The 23,510-nt window shown below is 34.4% G+C and overlaps 3 protein-coding genes across 4 annotated transcripts; 2 read left to right on the top strand and 1 right to left on the bottom strand.

Moving 5' to 3' along the window:
* The first annotated feature begins 280 nt into the window (after window positions 1-280).
* On the top strand, window positions 281-3,932 carry Hpf1 (Histone PARylation factor 1). Of its 2 annotated transcripts, none has more exons than XM_085200273.1 (6): window positions 281-1,101; window positions 1,349-1,497; window positions 1,827-2,056; window positions 2,787-2,875; window positions 3,348-3,402; window positions 3,847-3,932. In XM_085200273.1, the coding sequence occupies exons 1-5, from the start codon at window positions 508-510 to the stop codon at window positions 3,399-3,401; spliced, it is 1,116 nt and encodes a 371-aa protein (XP_085056399.1). In that variant the 5' UTR covers window positions 281-507; the 3' UTR covers window position 3,402; window positions 3,847-3,932. The 2 variants fall into 2 exon arrangements, with proteins under 2 accessions (XP_085056399.1, XP_085056398.1); XM_085200272.1 differs by having other exon boundaries at window positions 287-1,101; window positions 2,622-2,875.
* Window positions 3,933-4,152: 220 nt separating this feature from the next.
* Window positions 4,153-10,200, bottom strand: Rrp1 (Recombination repair protein 1). The gene is made up of 6 exons (XM_085200271.1): window positions 10,039-10,200; window positions 8,815-9,670; window positions 7,643-7,792; window positions 6,325-6,891; window positions 5,793-5,973; window positions 4,153-5,225 (listed from the first exon to the last, which is right to left on the bottom strand). Exons 1-6 carry the CDS (start codon window positions 10,063-10,065, stop codon window positions 5,084-5,086), a joined length of 1,923 nt encoding a protein of 640 aa, XP_085056397.1. The 5' UTR covers window positions 10,066-10,200; the 3' UTR covers window positions 4,153-5,083.
* A 937-nt stretch (window positions 10,201-11,137) lies between these two features.
* Window positions 11,138-23,426, top strand: LeuRS (Leucyl-tRNA synthetase). Its single transcript, XM_085200264.1, has 12 exons — window positions 11,138-11,324; window positions 11,532-11,741; window positions 11,835-12,203; window positions 12,639-12,883; window positions 17,377-18,275; window positions 18,682-18,937; window positions 19,480-19,844; window positions 20,236-20,504; window positions 20,965-21,219; window positions 21,774-21,983; window positions 22,484-22,718; window positions 23,196-23,426. Exons 1-12 carry the CDS (start codon window positions 11,322-11,324, stop codon window positions 23,399-23,401), a joined length of 3,522 nt encoding a protein of 1,173 aa, XP_085056390.1. The 5' UTR covers window positions 11,138-11,321; the 3' UTR covers window positions 23,402-23,426.
* Window positions 23,427-23,510: the final 84 nt, after the last annotated feature.

The raw sequence follows: 23,510 nt of genomic DNA, 5'->3' as shown, positions 1-23,510 counted from the left end.
GCAATAGCCAGAGTATGTAAATGTATACAGAAAATTACAATTGCTATAGATATAGCGTTTACCAAGATTGCAAATTTCGATTAAATTAAAATATCCTTATTATAAATGCAGATATTTCGAATATATATATTACATAATTAAATATATTTTACCTGAAACCTTATTTAATCTATGAATATGACCCACAAAATTCTTGTAGGTCTATTTATAAATTTACATTAAGCTATTGTCTATGGTGTACTAGCCTGAATAAAATCAAAACAAGATTGACATTTGACAACTCACAAGAATGACAATGACTTGACAAGTAGTTTTTTAACCATTACATTTACATTTTACAACTTCGAATATTTAATTATTTTTTATTCTTTCATGTAATTTTTATTAAACGCTTTTATATATAAAATTATTATAAAAGTTATACCGAGTAAAATTAATTATTAGAAAAGAATTTGCTTATAGAGGACAAAATATTTTTTATTCCTAATTCATATTTCTAGTCTTACTATGTCTGAAGAATGGGATGCATATTTAAAAGATCCTCGAATTATTTGTAAATATGGCATTAAATGTTATCAAAAAAATCCGGAACATCATAAAAAATATAAGCATACACCTCAATTGAAAGCTAAAGCTGCAAAAAATGAAAAAAAATATCGTTTTCAACCATATAACAAGGCTAAACATGATAATACACAACCAAAAGGTACAGGAAGTATTGAAGAAATAGTTGAAGAATTAAAAAAAATAAAAGATGATGTTAACCAACCATCAGGCTCAACAAACACGGTTACTGAAGTCAAAGAGGAACAACAAGAAACTCCAGAAGCCATTGTAAAATCAGATAGCATTTCTTTTTATGATAAAAATTCTGAACACAGCGTCTTGAAAGAGTGTTTTTTAGTTGAAATGCCAGAAGATTTTTATAAATTTTATAAGTGCCTTAGTGACAATTTGGAAGATGTAGAACAAATGTTGTCCAGTGTTAACTTGCAACTTATTGGTCCTTTTGAGTTATTTTTGGGTAAATTACCTAAATTAGAGGATAAAAATTTATATTTAATACATTGGAGATTTTTCTACGATCCTCCAGAATTCCAGGTTGGTAGAAAGATATATAGGATTACTTTTAAGTTATTCAATATATCTTTTTTGACTGATTAGCAACTTTGACTAAGCAGTGTCACCATTCATGAATATGTGGCTTAGTGGTGGGATCAGTCAGATGATCAATTTCGATTTGATTTGGGTCCCACTGCATTATAAATATTATATTTTCAAATATTTGTGAATATTTTTCTATCCTTAGCATGGAAGCACATCTTAAAAAAGTTAAAAAAAATTTCAGGCTGTTTTAAAAAAGAAAGGAAACAGTGAGCTTCATATTGGATATTATAGAGATGACCCAAACGAGAAACCAGTGTTTTTAGCCAAAAACGATAGCAGTGCAGGTTATGCATTAACACCAGTTTCAGAAAATATTTTTGGTGCAGTATAGTATGAGAAATTATTATATTATTGTGAAGTTATAAATTGAATTATATGGAAGCAAATACAGCTATACTACTTTTTTTAGTTTAGTTATTGGTTATATTTAGATTTTTGCATAATTAAGTAATGTTTTTATTTTTAAATATTACATGTATGTTGTTATATCTTAGTTATAGTCCAAAAACATTGCTTAAAAGTTACAGAAGTTATGGGTTTTCATAATATTCCATTCCATGTTTTATTTAATTTCCCAAATATTGAGCTGTATAGTGGCTTTATTTGCTAAATATATGATTCAAGTGTAGCAATTTAAATTCATTGTTTTTATTTTTTAGTCAGTTTTTACAGATAGAAAAGAAATCTTCGCCTTTTATATCAATAGCTTGTCAAAAATTTATGGAAAAAATAAAAAAATGGGCCGAAGAAAACAATTATTCTATAGAAGAATTTAATTTTAAAAATAGAATTAAAAAAATTGTATGTAAAACATTCCATGGTGCCGGCATTGTGGTTCCATATGACAAAAGAACTCAATTGGGTTATAGGAAGTTAACAGAAAGTGATGGTAAATATAAAAACATTTTTTTAAGCTTCATACTGTATGCCTGAACCTAGACTTAATACACTTTGTCCAAATTATTTTGTTACTAGAGTAATGAAATGAAAATACTTCTCTCATCCCACAACCATCGGGTTTAAACCCTGTCCCACTGTGCCACAATGGTCCCTTTTATCAGTGTTATTTATTTTCTTCAATAGTAACAATAATAATAAAAAAGAAGTTTTGTGTCCATGTTACCCTAAACAGCAATTTCAACTTACTTTTAACACACTAAGGTAGCTTAAATACAAATTGGATGTTCTAGTTGATATCAATTAAGCTCCCACATGGCGACTCACATTTACAGTACAACTTTTAGGGGCTGTCCATAATTTATGTTACAATTTTTTACTCCACTTCCCATGTGTTTAGGGGTGTAGAATTGTGGAGGGCTAGGGGTCTTATAATATAAGATACCTATAATTCCAAAATTAATAATTTCTAGATGTACTGTTAAAAATGTGGTATATTAAATAGGTACTTACTAATAATAATATTATAAGATAATATTGATCCAATATAATTTTAGTAAACTTAAAAAAAATGTTCAAAAAACTTCAAGCGGAAAATTCTGAAGTAGAAAAAGATAAAATCCTTTCGGAGTTACAGCCAGTTCTTACTTATGCAAGTATTGCAATGGATGAATGTGATTTCGGAACAGGCCTTGAAGCTGGCATTGCTTGTTTTTGTTCAGGACTGCGAGAACTGCAAATAAGTGCCTTGACAAATTTCGAAGTTGCTTATTCATTGTTACAAAGAGATGCGTTTACCAAAATTATAAAGGTAATTGTTATAGATATAATATTCGATCATATCCATGTCTGATTATAAACACGACGTTTCTGGTCGATGGTTCGATGGGTCGACTTCCACTCAGGAAATTTTGTTTCCTCACTTTGGAAACAAGACAGAGCGCGGCGTTGTCATTTTCTTCGCTCTGTGTCGAGGTAAAGCGATGCGTTGAGTTCCGCCACTCAATACGTAATACCTCAATAATTTGGAGGAAAATCGGGAACGGAATGTTTTAACAGTAGGTTCCCTCTGCCTTCCTTGCTGTGTGCGGGATACAGCGTGACGCTAAAAGAAAACATCTCGAGAATTGGGCAGTTTCTTCTACCTACCGTGGTACACGAGTGATACAAGGCAAAACGTCGTCTCGTCCTTTTATAAACATTTTAATAATTTAGAAACAATATTTTATTCTGGTTTTGTCTAAATTCCTTTAAATTTCAACATAAAATACTTATATTTTCAGATGCATATAAAGTACCGACGTCAGGGTCCGCATATGTCAGTGTTGGGCAAATAATCTATATATATAAAAGGACTTGTCCTCACTGACTGAGGTAAGACGCACGCACAGCCGTAACCGCTGTGCGTAGAAACGTGAAATTTGGACAGATGTTTACTTTCGTAATCTGGACATCCACTAAGAAGGGATTTTGAAAAATTTTATCCCTAAAGGGGAGAAATAGGGGTTGAAAGTTTGTATGGAAAAATTTTTAAATATGCACCGATTTTTATAAAAATTGAAATTCAGACTCTTAAACGTATTTAATTGAATACGTGTTTCATCGTTTTCTAGAATTCCTCCTCTAAGGGTGCAAATAAGGGGTTGAAAGTTTGTATGGAAAAATTTTTAAATCGCCACCGACTCTTTTAGACTCTTAAAAATACATTAATTGAACACATGTTTCGTGGTTTATTAGAATTCACCCCTAAATACGCAAGCGAAGCTGCGCGCGTCCGCTAGTATTTAAATATTTTTTAAAGGTAATTTTAAATTTTAAGATTCGTATTTTGTACAAGATATGAAAAAATAAATTGATTTGTTTTAAAATTGTTTTTATTTAAAGTAACTTTTACGTATTTTGTTTCAATGTATTATAAGAAAAAGGTTCGTTCATTAAGACATTAGTGAACCATTAAATTTTGTCATTTTTGTGAAGTCAATACTAACAATAACTTTACCTCGCATTTTTTAATGTCACACAATATTGTACTTGACATGTAACTATATTATATTTTACTTTTCTATTAAGATAATTAAAAAACAAAGACTCACTGAAGTTCACTTTTATTTTTTAACAAAATAATATTAACGTTATATTTTCAGTAATACATCATAAAAATGTCAATCACAATCAGCGCTGCCAGACTCCCCGATTTTGGCAGGACGTTCCGTTTTTAGACCAAAAATTAAATATCCCACTTTTCACGGATTATTCTACATAATGTAAAAACCTCTTTTTATTACTTTAAGATTTTAATTAGTTACTAGTGATAATTTCATACAAATACAAATAATTATATTCGTATCTTATATATAATTATTCTTAAGACTTAACAGCCTAATATATGGTAAAATCAAACATCATTTTAAAACATAGTGAAGTTATTCTATTAAAAAATATTTTATAAAGCTTCAAATGGTGATAGATATTACCAATTGAAGCTATATTTCAAACTTCAATAAATGGATAAAAAATAAATTAAATTCTTATTATAAAATTTTTGCTTTTGGCGCAAGTGTCTCGCTTTTTTATTTAAAATCTTCAAAAATTCCGCTTTTCATCTAGAAAAAATCTGGCAACGCTGATCACAGCCATGAATAGTTATTTAAAGAACTAGAATTAGGTGTGACAAACAAATTAGCCATATTTATATACATTTTTTTTTACCAGAAGAGTACCAATAAATCAGTCAATTTTACAGATAATTCTATGTCCCATTAAAAACTAATAAAGAGACAAATTTATCAAAAAAAAATCCATGCAATGGCATAATTTCAAGTAGTGGCATAGTTCAAGATGACAAATGAATTATATAGAAGCAAATGAAGCAATCTCCATTCAGATCAACATTGGAAACTTAAAAAAAATATATTTTAGTATTAAGAAAGTAAAATTACCACTTAATTGTGCATTTTTTTTAAAAAATGAGATATTACTGCATTTGCCTTTATATGGTTCAAATATAGAAGGTGCATATTTACTCCTTAGGTTTGTCGGCTTTGGTCAGATGCAAGAACAAAGACGTAGGACAATGGTCACTGCCGTACACTTTATCTCTTATAACATTGTCGCATATCGCTGGCAACAATCTTTCTGATACAATAAAATAATCCAAACGCCTGTAACAATAATAATTTACAAATGGTAATTTGTGTAGTCTTGTTGAATAACAAAATATTATAAATTGTTATTTAATTTCAATTAAATATATGTATAGAGACCAGTCGCGGCGCAGGTTTACCAACATGCTTCTGTTAACGTGACAAGTTGTGGATTCGATTTCCACTCCAGGAGCCGAAATATTAAAAAAAAAATTATTTAGCTGTGATAATACAGCGTGACGTTGAGTTCTGCCACTCACAATTCGCGGGAAAGTAGGGAACTAATGTGTCTTTATGGGAACGGAGTATCTTAATACTGTGATCCCAGGTTACCTCGGCCTACCCTGCTATGTGCCGGATAGAGTGTGAAGCTAAAAAAATTTTGTTTTTTAATATTAAGAATCATGTAAGTTTTGGAGTAACTTATAAATCAGACATTACCGACGTCAATAGAAGTAGTTATCAAGATTTACTGTAATATATCTTTTGACAATTTATATTGTCAAAAGATATATTATAGTAAATCTGTAATCTGAGAATCACCTGAAAATTTTAACTTTATCCAGAATTGAAAACCAAACTCACCATCCAATATTTTTCGACCTACTGTTAGACATGTAGCTCCAAAACGTATACGCTCCAGTTTTGTCCGGATAGAAATGTCTGTATGTATCTATAAAACCATCCCCCAGTAATTCAGTCATTCCCGCCCGCTCCTCTTCAGTGAAACCCGCGTTTTTCTTATTAGTTTTTGGATTTGTAAGATCTATAAAAAATATTAAATAATATTATTTAAGAGGCCAGTCGCGGCGCAGGCACAAGAGTGACTGTAAACGCGACAGGTTGCTGGTTCTATTCCCACTCGCAGAAATTAAATATTTAATATTTTAAATTCTTCGCTGTGGTGTCGAGACTAAGCGTGACGTTGACTTCTAAAACTCAACACGGAATGCCTCCAGAATTCAGGGGAAAGTGAGGAGTGGATTGTCTTAACACTAGGTTGCCTCTGTTTATCCTGATAAATGCGGGATACAGCATGAAACTAAAAAGAATGTTTAAAAATAAATCGGAATACTTTTTAGAATGTAAGACTCAAACTTTACCATTTTACACTTACCTATTTCATTATGTGCAACGTTCATGTCTCCACATATAATAACCGGCTTGTTCTTATCTAAAGATTTCACATGTTTTCGGAACTCTTCATTCCATTTCAGTCTTTTAGGTAGGGTGACTAGCTTTCGTCCCGCGTTTGGGACATAGGTGCAAATAAGATAAAAGTGTTCATATTCCGCCGTTATGATACGGCCGTCGCTGTCCAACTCTTCGTTTTGCAAGCCATATTGCACATTCATTGCTAGTTTAGTCGTGTATATGCCTACGCCAGCGTAGCCATCTTTATCGCTACACAACCAGTATGCGTGATATCCAGGGATATTTTTAATTTCTTCTGGTAACTTCTCTTTTGAACATTTAACTTCTTGCAAACATAATATATCAGGTTTTTCATATTTCAAATACTCCAAACCCTCCTTCCCCATCCACGCCCTAATACCGTCAACGTTCCAACTAGATATTTTGAAGTTCCAATCTTTGTCTTGAGAATTTTTGGACAAGTTTGAAAAATCTATGGATTCATAGTCAGTTACGGATTTATTTGGTTTCTTTTTACTATCGTCAGATACTGAAAATAAAGGGACAGGTAAAATGTGTTTCTCAATTATATATTTGGAGTTTTGTCATTTCAAATAGTAAAACTATTGTTTTTAATGTTGTTAATAATATTATCCTCTTCACATATTTGCTTCATGCGTAGCATATTTCTCTTAAGCCATTAATATAATTGTAAGCTATTTTTTAATATAAAATACATTGACAAGACATGAAAACAAAATTACAATATTTCCATAACAAAATTACTAACTCGCAAAACACTTATGTAATAACTAAATAAAAATAAAATGTATAACATGCAAAAATTCGCTTTTATTTTAATTTAGATTTGAATAAAATAAAGTTCCCAGCAACTATATATTTTAATATTCTTCAAAGGTTTTCCATGATAGAATAAATTAGCATATCAAGTCTACTTTAAAATTACACATACACAACATTCTTTAAGTTTTAAAATACAATGCATTTTAGTTAATAGTAATAAGCACTTAATTGTAAATTATAGAAAAGTCATATTATCTTTTATTTTGTCGACTAAAAGTTACTACAACCTATAACCATGTTAGTATGATATGCAGATTATATTAAAGATACCTATAATTTTTTTTTATTCAGAGCATTCAAGGAAAAAAATTGAAATAACTAAACATTATAATTTTTAATTTTTTTATTCAATAATAAAAAACACACTTAATTATAATAAGAAAACAATTGTCAATAAAAGTAACTGAATGTAAATAATAAATTAAGGAGTTAGTTACCCTTGTCATCGACCTTACGCCGACGTTTGGTCACAGGCTCACCGGTGTCTTGCTCTTCCTCAGATTCCTCTTTTTCAACTTTCTTTTGCCCTTTCTTACCTTTTTGTTTAGTTTGAGGTTGTTCTACAATCTCATCATTTTTAGCATCACCTGTAATAAATTTATTAATAGTTTTCATTTTTTCTTTCTTGTATTTAGCATAAATTTGAATTTGCATTATTAAAATGACAAATAACCTAGAATAGTGACAAAGTGTGTGTTTAATAAAATTAATATGCTGCTGTATTTGTTAAAATATAATGTTGCTTATAAAATGACAGCTAATGATATATTAAAAAAATACAAAAACATTGATGGAAACATAAAGGGAGTTCATATATGTAAATGAATAAATGTTAAGAAATGGGCACATAGCAATAAATATAAGTCATATGCTTATACTTATTGTACATCTTCACTCTCAAGTTTGTTGTTTAGCAAGAGCAGCATGTTAGCATTATCAATAATTTATTAATAAAATAATTTTGAGGGCATGGCACAGTCAGATACTTTTCATACCTAACTATAAACATGATGGCTATGAATTTAATCCACTTTGGTTACTTGGTAAGACAAAGTGTAGCATTTAGGCCTACTACATAAGACAATGTCTCCGAATTGAGAATGAAGAACAGAACAGTAGGTAGACAGTAAGACTGTCTAGCTTGCTATCCCTCATATAGCAGGCTAAAAGCTAAAAAACGTAAGTTAAATGTATTTTAATGAAATATCCTAGTCAGCTTTACCTTTTCAAACAAAACAAGATATATATTTTGGACTGGAAAGAAATTCTATAAATAATTTTAATCAATCTTTTTGAAAAACTTTACTGTCACGCAATCACATTTTTCCCACTTTTACTTTAAGGTTATTTTATTGTATATAAAGCGCAGTAAATTTAACCCTCAAAGGGGCCAAGCAATGATATATGTAAGATTCTAAATTCCTAATATCTTACTAGATAATACAATAGTATTATTATAGAATATATATAATAAATATATATTTATAGAATACTATAAATTCACGATAATATATTTATAAATCTTTATTTCTCATATCATAGGAAAACTTATAAATAATTTATAAAAGCTGATAACTTAGTTCTAATACAACATAATTTGAGGTCTTACCCTTTCCTTTGTCTTCTTTTTTAGTAACTTTCCTTTTTTTGGTGGTGGGAGCTTCTTCTAGAATATCTTCATCATTTTCTTGTGGTTCCTCCTTCGGTGCAGCCTTCTTGGCATTTTTCCGTCCTTTAAGTTCTTTCTTCTTTGGCTCTACCAATCTTTCATCATTGTTAATGGTCTCCTGCGCTTCCTTTTCATCTCCATTTTCAACTTCCATTTCTGCATCTTCCACTTTCTGATCGGCTGGTTTTTCTTGATTCTTAGGTTGTGCTTTTTTCCTACCTTTTGTAACCGGCTTTTCTTCTTCTTCAGCAGCATTTTCATCATCTTCAGGTTCAGCTTTAGGTTGTGCCTTACGACCTCTACCTCTGCCTTTAGGCTTTTCTTCATTAACATCTTTGTTATTTGTATCTACTTCTGCTTTTGCATTCTTTTTACCTCTTGGTTTGCTTTCTTTTGGCTTTTCATCTTTTTTTGTAGCCTTTTTACGACCTTTTACTGGTATGTCAACATCATCTGAATTACCATTTGATTGGGATTCATTATCATTCTCATTGTCTAATACTTCTTCTTCTTCTTCTGAAATACCATCACCATTTACATTATTTGTAACAGCTTCAACATTCTTCTTTTTCCCTTTCTTTGCTGAAACTACCTCTTCCTTATCACTAGGAACAATCTGCTCTTCCTTATTATCATTTGCAACATTTTTACCTCTTTTTGTTTTTTTCTCAATTACTGGAGCAATTTTCTCTTCAATATCTTCTACAATCTCTTGATCTTTTTCAGAAATATTTTTTGTTTTTCCTCTTCCTTTCTTAGGTGCTTCACTTGCAACTGCCTTAACATCAGCATTTTTCTGCAATTCAAAATTATTGCGAAATTTGATAAGTTCCCAGCAAAATATAAAGATTTACATGACAAGGAATTGCTTGTACCTTCATTTAGATGTGTCAATAAGTATAATCAATTTCCATCAATTTTACTTACGAGATTGCATGAAAATTTAAGTTATATAAAAAACTGTAATCTTATAATTAGATGCAATAAAGAATGAATTGTCATAAACATTACAAAATTATGCTCTAAACAATAGTATTTCGTATTTAACTAATAAGACATTATAGTGCAATTTACATTTTAAGAAATGTGGTTTCAGTCATTTACAAAGTAAATCAGTTACAACAAATATTGTAAGAAACATAATGTTACAGAAACTATTTATACCTTAGTTTTTGCAGTTCGTGGTGCCATTTCGACGTTATATGCACAAAATAAAACTAAATTAACAATTTTTCATAAGCAAAATAACCGGCACTTCGCGACTTAGCGCGTCTCGAAAGGAAGGTTGCAAGCGAATTTCCGGTATTAAGCAAAGTTGACAATGACAGACTATGCTGTGGATGGCGCCAATTTTTGACACTTGAAAGTTAAGTTGAGTTTTATTAATGCTGGCTAGCTACTTTTTCTATTTTAGTCTATGCTATCTAATCATAAGAATTAAGAAATAAATGCGGTAGTGTATAATCTGGTAGTTCTTGTACTACAATCTTAATACTGTAATTTACCACTACAGTACATTATTTTTTATTCTAAGAGTAAGGAAATACCAAATTTCAATGTTGGATTTTATGTGATTGCAGTAACATAGAATTTATTTAAAAACGAGTTATATGTTGGCCGCGTCCACCCCGGAATAGTCTAGTAATACCCCGAAAATATAAAAAAACGTTTACACCTTCACTGACAAAACGCACTTAACTTCATCATTGACCTGGAATCAGGATACACTTTTCTTTTGATTCACCAGCTACTAGTCAAGTTCGGGAACTCCTACATCTAAAAGAATAAGGAACATTTCAGAAAAAACATTAAGAACTTCCCTTAAGCTCTGTAAGGACCGACATTAAAAGCCATTAGCCTGAATGGCAAAAGAGTCATCAGCATTGTCAAATATGTTGATTAAAATCGATTCCAAATCCTCCAAATATAAAGTTTTTCTACACTATAATAAAAAAGGAAACTGTTTGTTTCAACGCCTAATTATACTATTATAATTCTGTATAGTATTCTATAATTTTGTTGTTATTCTTCGTTCGTATATATTATGTATGTAATAATTATTGCCTCAGTGCATACAAGCTCAAACATGGTTCCGTCAAAAAAAAATACGTTTTCTATATTTTTCTTCTAATATGTCTTATTGATAAATAAATAAACATATTTTCTCCGTATACATTTTTTTTCAACGCTTTATTATTCATGCGGTAAAGGGTTCACGTGGAATGAAGTCAAATGTGATTTGTGTCAATGTCGTTTGCTGTCTGTTGAAGTGTTGGCAAATCTGAAGTGAATGTGGCTTAATCAGCATGAGTAAATGTGTTCTGTGGGCTAAATTATGCGAATTCGTGTTAAGTCAATGACGCTAATTTAAACGTGTCTTAATGTCTCGAAGCAGAGAATATAATTTTTAATAGAGATTAGACAAAAATATTTACAAAACCGATAAAATGGTAATATTATTTATTAATATTTTTTCCCTGATATATTTGAATTCTTGGAAACATATGCTAGGTTATATTAAAAATTTCCGGCGTTGCGTTTAAATAATTTATGTATAATAATACCAATTTTAAAAATATATTTTACAATTATTGTCAAGTGTTTATCATAATTAATAACATAAAACCAATGTATGATGCAATAACCACATATTTTAGGCAAATCTTGATCGCAAAGGAACATTCAAAGTAGAATATTTGCAAGAAATTGAGAAAAAAGTACAAGAGCGATGGGACCAAGAAAAGATATTCGAAGTGGAAGCTCCAGACGATAATGGTCAACATGAAAAGTTTTTATGTACTTTTCCTTATCCTTATATGAATGGACGCCTACATCTTGGACACACGTTTTCACTCTCTAAATGCGAAGTATTTATATTTTTATTTAAATTATGTATTGTACTTCCTAATTACAACCAAAGCTGTAAACTTTCAATTAATATATAATTATCTTATATTTAGTTTGCTGCAAGATACTACAGGCTTAAAGGAAGAAAAGTACTATTTCCATTTGGTTTTCATTGCACAGGAATGCCTATTAAAGCTTGTGCAGACAAGTTGAAACGTGAAATGGCTGTTTATGGCTGTCCACCACAATTCCCCGAAGAGAGTCTAGTAGAAGAAGAAGAAGTGGATAAAGTGCCTAAAGACAAAAGTAAGGGGAAGAAAAGTAAAGCTGTAGCTAAAACGGGAGCTTCTAAATATCAGTGGCAGATTATGAGGAGTATTGGCGTGCCTGAGGAAGAAATAAAGGAATTTGCAGATGAAATTTACTGGCTAGAATACTTCCCCCCTAGGGCTGTTGCAGATTTAAAACGAATGGGTATTCATGTTAGTACAAATAGTTTATGATTATATTATACTTGCTTTTTACCTAATTATCAAACTTCTTTTTAACTATCTCAATCTTAAATGATTGCATTAAAATATAAATCTCCTAACAACACTGTTCAGGTTTAAATTCTGCTTCATTCATTTCTGCTTGTGGTAATCCAAACCCTCAACCTTCTCAATTACTAACTAATGTTGTGCGAAAACCGCTTGCGAAAAACAATGTATAAAAATGTCTCTTCAGAGGTGCTAACAACATAAATAAATAGTACTAATTTCAACATACCTTTATGAGAACATACAGCTCCATAGTCAAAGCACATTATTTTCTTCTACATTTTCCCAAAAAAATACCCTCAATTTTGGGTTCAAATACCCATGTTTTTAACATTACATCTTATATTACACTTTTTATTAATGCAGTTGTGTTTGTAGGTTGATTGGCGTAGAACATTTATAACAACTGATGCAAATCCATTTTATGATTCATTTATAAGATGGCAATTCCACCACTTAAAGGAGAGGAAAAAAATTATGTATGGTAAAAGATATACAATTTTTTCTCCTCTTGATAAGCAACCATGTATGGACCATGATAGAAGTACTGGTGAAGGGGCTGGTCCTCAGGAGTATACACTTATTAAAATGGAAGTTCTGATGCCATTTCCCAATGTTTTAAAGTAAGCTTAATATTTGATATAATTTTCTTTTATACCTTACTAATAGTAATGTGTGGATTGTTAACAAATTGTTCTAAAAATTAAATCTGAATTTAGAACAATCATTGTTATTAACAATTAAATTAATTAATTAATTAAATTCAGATATTTTGTGTCAAGATCAGTGGATATGGATACAAATCTTATCAAAGGTTGTCATCACAAAGACTTATCATTAATCCCATAAACTAATTTAATTTAGCTTCATACTGTATCCTTAGTGGGGTATTCAGAGAGAATGGAGCACCAATGGTCTTTCGCCTTGTCCACTGTGAACCTCTATATACATGCCCTCCTGGAACTCGTCATGCTTTTTACGTGACATTCACTTGTACTAATATCTTATCATTACAAAAATAATGAATTATTAATCTCATTACAAAGATAACCTTGGTGCCAGAGCCATTGCTCAAGTAGGGATTGAACTCACAATTACAGTCACACCCTTGTACCCCAGTGCCACAATGGCCTCAAAATAAACTATAATTACATAGATATTTGGTTTAATACCTACAACAAACTTAGCCGTGTGATCCCGGCCTAGAATAGGATCACCCTGGTACTGATGGTGTCGTAAGAGGCGACTATAGTACGTGTGGTAGAGTCACGGCAATGGCAACACGCATGGGCAGACTCGACCGGATCATTACCACCCCCGGCATTTAAAACCGGCGTTAAGTAGTGGCTTTATGCCACTGCGTTTCGCATTTGCTAATGTCGGGCTCCGGAGCCCAACCCCCACCCCTCCCTAGAATATGAAAGCGGCACATAAAGAGAAACTACCCTAGGATGGTACCAGCACCTCCGGTGCTGGAGAATCCCTCCCTGAGTTCTCAAACTCAGGCTGCCCTTAGAATTCTGGGGAGGGCAAAGTACCGCGCACAAGACAAAATCTCAAACAAGGCAAACGAGACGTACGCCCCACGGCAACCCCTACCACACTAAACGTGGACTTTTGCAATATCAGGGGTCTTCACTCCAACCTGAATGCCGTCCACCACCATCTTGAGACGGCACGGCCGGCCTTGTTATTTCTGACGGAGACTCAAATTGTCCGACCGAGCGACACAGTCTATCTCAAATACCCCGGCTATACAATAGAACACAACTTTATGCCTCATGCCGGGGTCGCTGTGTTCGTAAGGGAGGACCTGAGTTTCCGTCGTCTTGCAAATTTTGAAGGTCGGGACCTGTCTACTATCTGGCTCCGTGTAGACTCGGACGATCGAACTCGAGTCTACGCATGCCTTTACAGGTCCCACAGTGGCAATGCGGAGACCGATCGGCTCATGGAGCACATGCAATCGGCCATCGACGATATGCTCTCACAGATCCCCTCTGCTGAGGTCGTGATACTTGGCGATTTTAACGCGCACAATGCCAGTTGGCTTGGTTCACGCACCATCGACCACGCGGGGAGGGCCGTTGTTGACCTTGCTATGGCGAACGGATTGTCCCAATTGGTTGAGTCGCCTACGCGACTCCCGGACGTGGACAACCACAATGCCTCCTTATTGGACCTTCTGCTGACTTCGCACCCGGGACAGTACCAGGTTGTCGTCGATGCTCCTTTAGGGTCTTCTGACCACTGCTTGGTACGGAGTGTCGTGCCCATTAAGCGCGGCAGTCGCAGAATACCCGCAACTCGTCGCGTCTGGCACTACAAGTCAGCAGATTGGGATGGGATGCGTACATTTTACTCATCTTATCCCTGGGGCCCGGTTTGCTTCTCTTCTGATGATCCTAGTACCTGTGCCGCTGCTGTTGCCGATGTGGTTCTGCAGGGCATGGAACTTTATATTCCTAGCACTGTAGTGCCTATCGGTGGCAAGTCACAGCCTTGGTTTGATACGTCTTGCAAACTTGCTAAGGGCACTTAGCAAACGCGAGGCATATCAAATCTGGGCCGAGGCGCTGGCTACTAAGGATCCGAAGGTGAAAGCCTCAAAAAGAGAGTATAACCGGGCCTCTAGGTCCTTTAAGCGGCAAATTGCCAAAGCAAGGTCCGAGCATATCGCCAAAATCGTCGAGAAGCTTGAGAGCTACCTGTCCGGAACTCACCAGTTTTGGGCGCTCTCAAAGGCGGCACTCGGCAACTTCAGCCAGCCTTCGCTTCCGCTTTTACGCAAGGGGAATGACATTTTGGTCCACACGGCGAAAGAGAAAGCCGATCTCCTGGGCGCTCTCTTTGCCTCGAACTCGACTTCGGATGACCAAGGATCAACGCCGCCGACCATCCCGCGGTGCCAGAGCTCAATGCCTGAGGTTAAGTTCAGCCAAAAAGCTGTAAGGCGAGCTCTGTCCTCTTTGGACATCCACAAGTCGAGCGGGCCAGATGGCATCTCCCCCTTAGTGCTTCGTTCTTGTGCTCCTGAGCTGACACCGGTGCTAACGCGTTTGTTTCGGCACTCTTACTCAGTCGGCGTAGTCCCAGATTCATGGAAGAGTGCTCTTATCCACCCTAAGAAGGGCGATGGTTCCGATCCATCTAACTACAGGCCTATTGCCATCACCTCCCTACTCTCAAAAGTCATGGAGAGCATCATCAATAGCCAGCTCTTGGTTTATCTAGAGGATCACCGATTGATTAATGACCGTCAATATGGCTTCCGCCATTGTCGCTCAACCGGTGATCTTCTGGTTTACCTAACCCACCGTTGGGCTGCGGCTATCGAAAGCAAGGGAGAGGGCCTGGCAGTTAGTTTGGACATGGCGAAGGCCTTTGATCGAGTGTGGCATAGGGCGCTCCTTGCTAAACTTCCATCCTATGGGCTTCCCGAGAACTTATGCAGGTGGATCGCCAGCTTTCTCACTGGGCGCAACATCAAGGTTGCTGTCGACGGCTGCGTGCTGTCCCCCACGCTGTTTCTTCTGCATATCAATGACATGCTGGAAGATTCTAGCATTCATTGCTATGCAGATGACAGCACGGTGGACGCTGTTTACTCCGGCCGCGCAAGTCTTTATCGGGAAAACGCTGAACAGTGCCGAAATAAACTTGTGTCTTCTGTTGAGGCATCCCTCGAGAATGTCTCTTCATGGGGTGAAAAGAACCTGGTCCAATTTAACCCCCTGAAGACACAGGTTTGCGCGGTAACCACCAAAAAAACCCCATTTATCGTATCGCCAGTCTTTCAGAACACTCTCCTTTCAGCCGCGCCCAGTATCAGCATATTGGGCCTTAATGTTTCGAGTGACTGTCAGTATAGTATCGCGATCATCTGGAAAGCAAGGCCAAGTTGGCCTCGAAGAAACTGGGGGTCATCAATAGAGCGAGACGGCACTTCACGCCAAAACACCGATTGGCCCTATATAGGGCCCAGGTTCATGGAGTACTGTTCTCATCTCTGGGCTGGTGCACCCCAGTATCAGCTTGACCCATTTGATCGCATACAACGTAGAGCTGTTCGAATCATTAAGGACCCAGTAAGCTGTGAAAGGCTTGACACTTTGGCTCTGCGTAGAGACGTCTCCTCGCTGTGCGTTCTCTATCGCATTTATCATGGTGAGTGTTCTGAAGAACTGTGTGACCTGTTACCTGCCGCCGAATTTTCTAACCGCACAGCACGTCACAAACTTAAATATCATCCACACCATCTGGATATGTGGCACTCCACTACTGTGCGGTTTCGTAGAAATTTCCTTCCGCGCGCCACCGAACTGTGGAATGGCCTACCCGCGGCAGTTTTTCCAGGTCGGTACGATATGGGTACCTTCAAGAAGCGCGTCTATCTCCACCTCAATGGCCGGCAACGCACCTGTAACTCCTCTGGTGCTGCACGGGGTCGTGGGCGGCGGTGATCACCACCAGGTGACCCGAACGCTCGTTTGCCTTGTCCTTTTTCCATAAAAAAAAAAAGTCAATTTTGTATTGATAAATGGTTGCAATATAAAGGGTTCAACATATAACAATATGAATAGAGTTCAAATGTTTTCCATTAATACCTACCTAAATTCAGAGTTAATTTAAAACTTCTTAGGTATATAATAGTATTATTTAAAAATTCTTTATACAAATTAATATCAACTGTTTGGTCATGTAAAAGAAAGAATTTTTTTTTTCGTTTTAATCTTGGCTAAAACAAAAGTTTCAGTTTAATAAATGTAGAAGAGAACCTACCTAGATTCTCTTTGAAGTAAGTATCGTAAGTAGTAACAAGAATGATATAAAGTTGATCAAAAAAAGGGTAGGAACCCCTGACCTAGATATAGGTCTTTTTAGCTTCAACCTGTATCCCTCATGTAAAGATAGTAGTCATATTTAATTATTTAATTTCTTGCTGTAGTAAGAAGACAAATCAGGCTTTTGAGTCCTGCCACTCAACACGCAATATCTCAATGTCGCAATGTCACGCAAAATTGGGTTAAATAGGGAATTGGAATGTCTTAACTCGCTTATCTCAGCATGCCCGTATATGCGGGATACAACGTTAAAAAATATATATTTTTTTTAGGTCATTTGAGGGTAGACCAGTTAGTTTTGTAGCAGCAACATTAAGGCCTGAAACTATGTATGGTCAAACAAACTGTTGGGTGCACCCTGACATAAAGTACATTGCTTTTGAAACCATAAATGATGGTATTTTTGTTTGCACTAAACGAGCCGCAAGAAACATGAGCTATCAAGGTTTCACCGAAAAAGATGGAGAATTTAAAATTTTACTTGAAGTCACTGGTGAAGATCTTCTAGGTGTTGCACTTAAATCCCCTGCGACTTCATACAAAAAAATTTATGCTCTTCCAATGCTAACTATAAAAGAGGATAAAGGCACAGGCATTGTTACAAGTGTACCTTCCGATTCTCCTGATGATTATGCGGCACTTGTCGATCTACAGAAAAAACCAGCTTTCCGAGAAAAATATGGTATAACAGATGAAAAGGTTCTTTCATTTGTACCTGTACCTATACTGGAGCTTCCTGAGTATGGCAATCTGTCTGCTGTACATTTATATGATGTGCTTAAAATTCAAAGTCAAAACGATAAAGATAAATTAGTTCAAGCAAAAGAAATGGTTTACCTTAAAGGATTTTATGATGGTGTATTACTGGTTGGAAAGTATAAAGGGTCTAAAGTCCAAGATGTGAAGAAGAAGATCCAAATGGAAATGGTTGCAGATAAAACTGCAGCTATTTATTATGAACCAGAAAAAACAATAATGTCTAGATCTGGTGATGAATGTGTTGTGGCACTTTGCAATCAATGGTACCTTGACTATGGCAATGAGGAGTGGAAGGGTCAGGCCGAGAAATCCTTATCACTGATGAACACTTATCATGATGAAGTTAGAAAAAATTTCCAAGCCACTCTTAAATGGCTTCATGAATATGCTTGCTCCAGAACCTATGGACTAGGTAAGTCAATATAGTTTTATATAAAAAAATGTATTTTTATATTACAAGAGTGCCTAATTCTTTGGTTCTTGGTTTGGGTCATTTCGATATTTTCCTTATTGTTATTGTTGTGATTTACTTCTTTATCATCTTATGACAACTATTGAAATAACTCAGTCACAATATGGTTAGTTTGGTCTATATTTAATGAATATTTTATCAAATAAGTATTAAGAAACGAAAATATCTTAGCTATAAACATTCTTTCAAATAATTTTAAATTTCGCAACTCTAATCATACTGAGACAGTGATTAGTGCGCTTTTAAATAGGGCACTTAAAATATCACATTAAACTCATTTTATTAATAAAATTCTAGACCTTAAAACAATTTCATTACTTTAAACTATTAATCTCTTTGTTTTAAGGGACAAAGCTACCATGGGATCAACAATGGGTGATAGAATCCCTGTCGGATTCAACTATTTACAACGCATATTACACAATCGCACATTTCATCCAAGGCAACACATTTAGAGGAACTAATGACAATGCATTGAAAATTAAACCTGAAGATATGACCATAGATGTATGGGATTACATATTCTTCAAGGATGTACCGCTGCCTAAGAGTAAAATTTCGAAAAAATCTCTCGATCTTATGCGGAAGTCATTCCAATTTTGGTAACAATTTAAGTTATTCATATTTCAAACTTGAATTAAAAAATTGTGATTCTTATTAAATGAACAATTTTCACTAATTTCTACGATCAATAACAATCACTAAAATATTTTTAATATCAGAATTGATACTTTTTAAGTTCTTTAGTATGTACCTAATATCTTTTCATAAATGCCTTTATTTTTGATATGCATGAATATACTAGTTCTAGTTAGCTTATGAATAAAACTATATTAGTACTTAAAAACATTGTTTTTAAATTATGTTAAACTTAACTATTAGTCATTGTAATATTTTCATATAATAATTAATAGTGAAGTGGTCACGATAGGATGTGGATTGGATTCCCTCTCTCGACTAGGGAAGATTAATTATGTCTATTTCCTTGTAATAAGACACAACACAGTATGAGTTCCTCCACTTAACACACAATGATTTAAAATTGGTCAATGTCTAGAGAACAGAGTGTTTGAACACTAAGTTCCTCTGCTTACCCTACTATATATGAAATACAGTGTGAAGATAAAACAAAATATTATTACAGGTACCCTGTCGATCTGAGAGCATCGGGTAAAGATCTTATTCAAAACCATCTAACATTCTTCATATACAACCATTGTGCTCTGTGGCAGAATGAAATGGCCAAATGGCCTAAATCCATCAGAGCCAATGGCCATTTAATGTTGAATTCAGCCAAAATGTCCAAATCCGATGGAAATTTCTTGACTCTATCGGAAAGTATTGATAAGTTTAGTGCTGATGGAATGAGATTGACCTTAGCTGATGCTGGAGACTCTGTGGAAGATGCTAACTTTGTTGAAAGTACTGCAGATGCTGCTATATTAAGATTATATACATTTATTGAATGGGTCAAAGAGGTTATGGTTAATACTGCCAATTTGAGAAGTGGTAAATTTTTTATATATACATTTTGAATGAAATTAAGGGAATGTAATTAAATAGGTCAAATAAGTGGTATAATTTTTAAAGTTTTATTTTTAAAACCTTATTATTTATAAAACCTTTTATTTTTAGTATCTTTAAAGTGTTTTTCCATACTAAATATAGTAAATTATTTTGGAATTTTTTTAAAAAAACATTTGTGAATTGGACTTATTTAGAGGCCGATAATATTTTTACACATTCTTTTAAATATTTAACCTTTTTTTTATTAGCTTAACACAGTGTCCTGCAAATACTAGGGCAGGCATAGGGAACATAGTGTTTAGACACTCCATTGTCCAAATGTTGCCGAATTATCGACCCAAATATTGTACTAACCACATATATTTCGTTCCAGGTGGATACAATTTCCACGATAAAGTATTTATAAGTGAAATGAATACTAAAATCAATCAAACAGACGATAACTATTGTAAAACGCTTTTCAAAGAGGCTCTAAAATCTGGTTTCTTTGAACTCCAAGCTGCGAGAGATAAGTACAGGGAGTTATGTTCTTCAGAAGGCATGCACGTGGAGCTCGCCACGAGGTATATAGCGGTGCAAGCGAAGTTGATAGCTCCGATATGTCCACACGTGGCTGAACATGTATGGGAGCTGTTGGGAAATGTAGGTTGTTTTAATGTTTTTTTTCTTTAATTTCAATGTTTAACCTGTATAGGGGGATTTCGTTGGCCTGAGTGCAGATCGAATTCGCAGCTATCGTATTTAGAGGCAGATATTATGACACTACATTTTTATATATTTTTTGTCTACCGATGACGTAATATAAACATTCTTCAGGATGGCACCACGTCAATATATTATTTGATTTTTATACTATATTTAACATAAATCATAAAATTTGTAAATGTATTTAGAACACTTGTATCTATTTTACACTATGTTTTTATATAACTGTTATGAATGAATTATTTTCATTTCCTTGCTCTCGTAACAACACAAACCTCGGTGGTAAGTTTCGTTAATCAGCACGCAATTTGTCCAAAATATTGCGGAAAGTCTCTACTTACTCTGTGATGCGAGGAACAATATTATATCATATTAATGCTTAAAAATTAAAATACAGAAAGAAAGTATCCTTCATGAAAAATGGCCGGTGGCAGGCGACGTAGACGAAATTGCCGTCAAAGCTAGCAATTATTTAATGGAGGCTGCACACTCTTTCCGAATTTACTTGAAAAATCATTGTGCTGTCAAGAAACCGAAAAAAGGTGAAGCTGCGAAGCAAGAAGCTAAGCCCAATAAAGCGATCATTTGGGTCGCCAAGGAATATCCTAAATGGCAACATATTATATTGTGTACTTTGAAAGAGCTTAATGGCGTAAGTAACCAACTATATATAATATCACTTAGTTGATAGGCAAAGCGCGGCGTTGAGCTCCGTCAATCCGCCACAATGTCTCAAAATTACGGCGGTGCGTGGGGAACTACGACCAAACGTGCTATATGCGAGATACAAACACGAGCCAAAAAAAATAATAATTTAGTAATGATTCACGAGGCCATTGTAACTGGTACAACGTTTCACAGTAAACACGATTATTGTGGGTTCGATCCCCATTGCGGGAGAATTATTTTCATTTCCCCACTCTGGAAAAGCGATCCCACTCTAGAAAACTCAACACGCAATGAATCTACAATTCGGCAGAAAGTGTGAAACTAACATCAGGTTCCTTCTGTCTACCCTTCTGTGTGCGCGATACAGCGCAAAGCAGATTTTTTTTTTTAATAACCTTAGCGTTAAGTTTTGCTGCAATTTGTGCAATGTGTGGAAAATTGAGAGTCTTAACACATTGTTATCTCTGCTTAGCCTGCTCCATATATGCTGAATACAGAACGATACCAAAAACACTTTTTAATTCATTTTTACTTCAGCCATCAGGTCTACCAGACAACAAAACAATATCAAGTAAATTAGCAGAAAAACCAGAATTAAAGAAGTATATGAAACGTGTTATGCCATTTGTGCAAGCGACCAGGGATAACATGCAACGTGTCGGTACCGACGCACTGTCCGTGGGTATGGAGTTCGATGAAGCCGCCATACTGAAGGACAACTTACAATATCTGCTTAGTACTTTAGATGTAAGTATATTTTTGTTTTTTTAATATGTATTTTTTTTATATTAGAGGATCATTTGACACGTATAAATTCGCGTTGCCATAGCAACGTGTAAGTTATTATATAAATGTGTATATTGCCAAAAATATAGTAGTGTGTGTCATATGTTTATTTAATTATTAACTTGAGGTATATTTGTGCATTATTTTAAAACAATATTAGCATCCCGCACTTCTTCTCTACAATTGTGCCAAATTTCGTACTGTACAATTTGTAAAAATATGTACAATATTTTTGCTTCCCATATCAATATCGAGTACACTAATATGAAAATTATTATCGAGTATATTGATATAAATTCTGAAACTAAAGCCTAGTTAGTTAATTAACTACACGTATCTGTTTATATTTCGAGCTATACATGGTTATTTATACATAAATATTTCTTAATTTGAAATGTTATAATAGTTCCTGGTTTTATAAAAAAACACATTTTTATTAAAATATGCTTCACTCATTTCAGTTGGAATCTATAGAAGTGAAGCACACGGACAGTGAAGAAGCACCTGAAAAAACACGCGAAGACTGTGCTCCAGGACAGCCCCATGTTAGTTTCTTTGCTGAAGAGCGAGTGCCTCTAACTATATCGAACCCAATACCTAGATCTGGACTGTTTACCGTATCTATGGGTCTGGCTGACGGAGATAGCGTTAGTAAACTGAAGACCAAGATTGCTAAGGATGTTAAAGCAGTTAAGGGTATGTTTTTTTTTTAATTTGTGTATCTAAATGCATGTATTTATGTATATTAATAGCAATTGGACAATGTTTGACTGTATACAGTCCATTAGATGTGTAGTGTACACATTTATGAGATGTAGTCTGTAGTTTAACATTATCTATTGCAAAATTGATTGCAACTTTGAACTGGATTGCATATACATGAATCATTGCTGTTCCATTGCGAACGGGACGGTGCAGCAATGATTCATGTGTATTATAACATTTATGTAAAAATATAATTATAACTATCCTAGTTTGTAAGAAATATTGTTTACTAACCATAATGAGTCTTAACTTAAATAAGGTATAATTATTATTATATAAAAATATTTAACTCTTAATGTGCAATACGTCAAGTTATCACATTAAAAATAATCAAATCATATTATACGTTAATCATTAACAATGACGTAAGAAATAAAGAAACATTGACATTTTTTAAATTACTTACAGATGTTAATTCCCTAAAGCTATGGCGATACAAGGACCCAATTATGGGGCCTCGTAAGATACCTGTACTCGGTGACTATGAAACTAAATGTGAAGTGTTAGAAAACACTGCAGTATTCAAAGTGGATTTGAAGTCCAACAAGGTGGAGATCGTCAACGGCGCCGGGCTCGTCGACGTCGGTGCTCAACTTTTGTATACTTACGAGTAACTTAATAAATTATTTATTTATTGTATTTGTTTTTATTTTATTTTTGAATTTTCTTTATTTAATTTATTTGACATTGTGTTTTTTTCTATAATATTTTAATGAGAAGTAA

This window comes from Heliconius melpomene, chromosome 17 (genome assembly GCF_056956725.1).
Source record: "Heliconius melpomene rosina isolate 202511_hmr_F chromosome 17, ASM5695672v1, whole genome shotgun sequence".
NCBI classification, from domain to species: domain Eukaryota; kingdom Metazoa; phylum Arthropoda; class Insecta; order Lepidoptera; family Nymphalidae; genus Heliconius; species Heliconius melpomene.
Note: the sequence above shows the minus strand (reverse complement) of the source record. Positions and strands in the feature narration are given on the sequence as shown.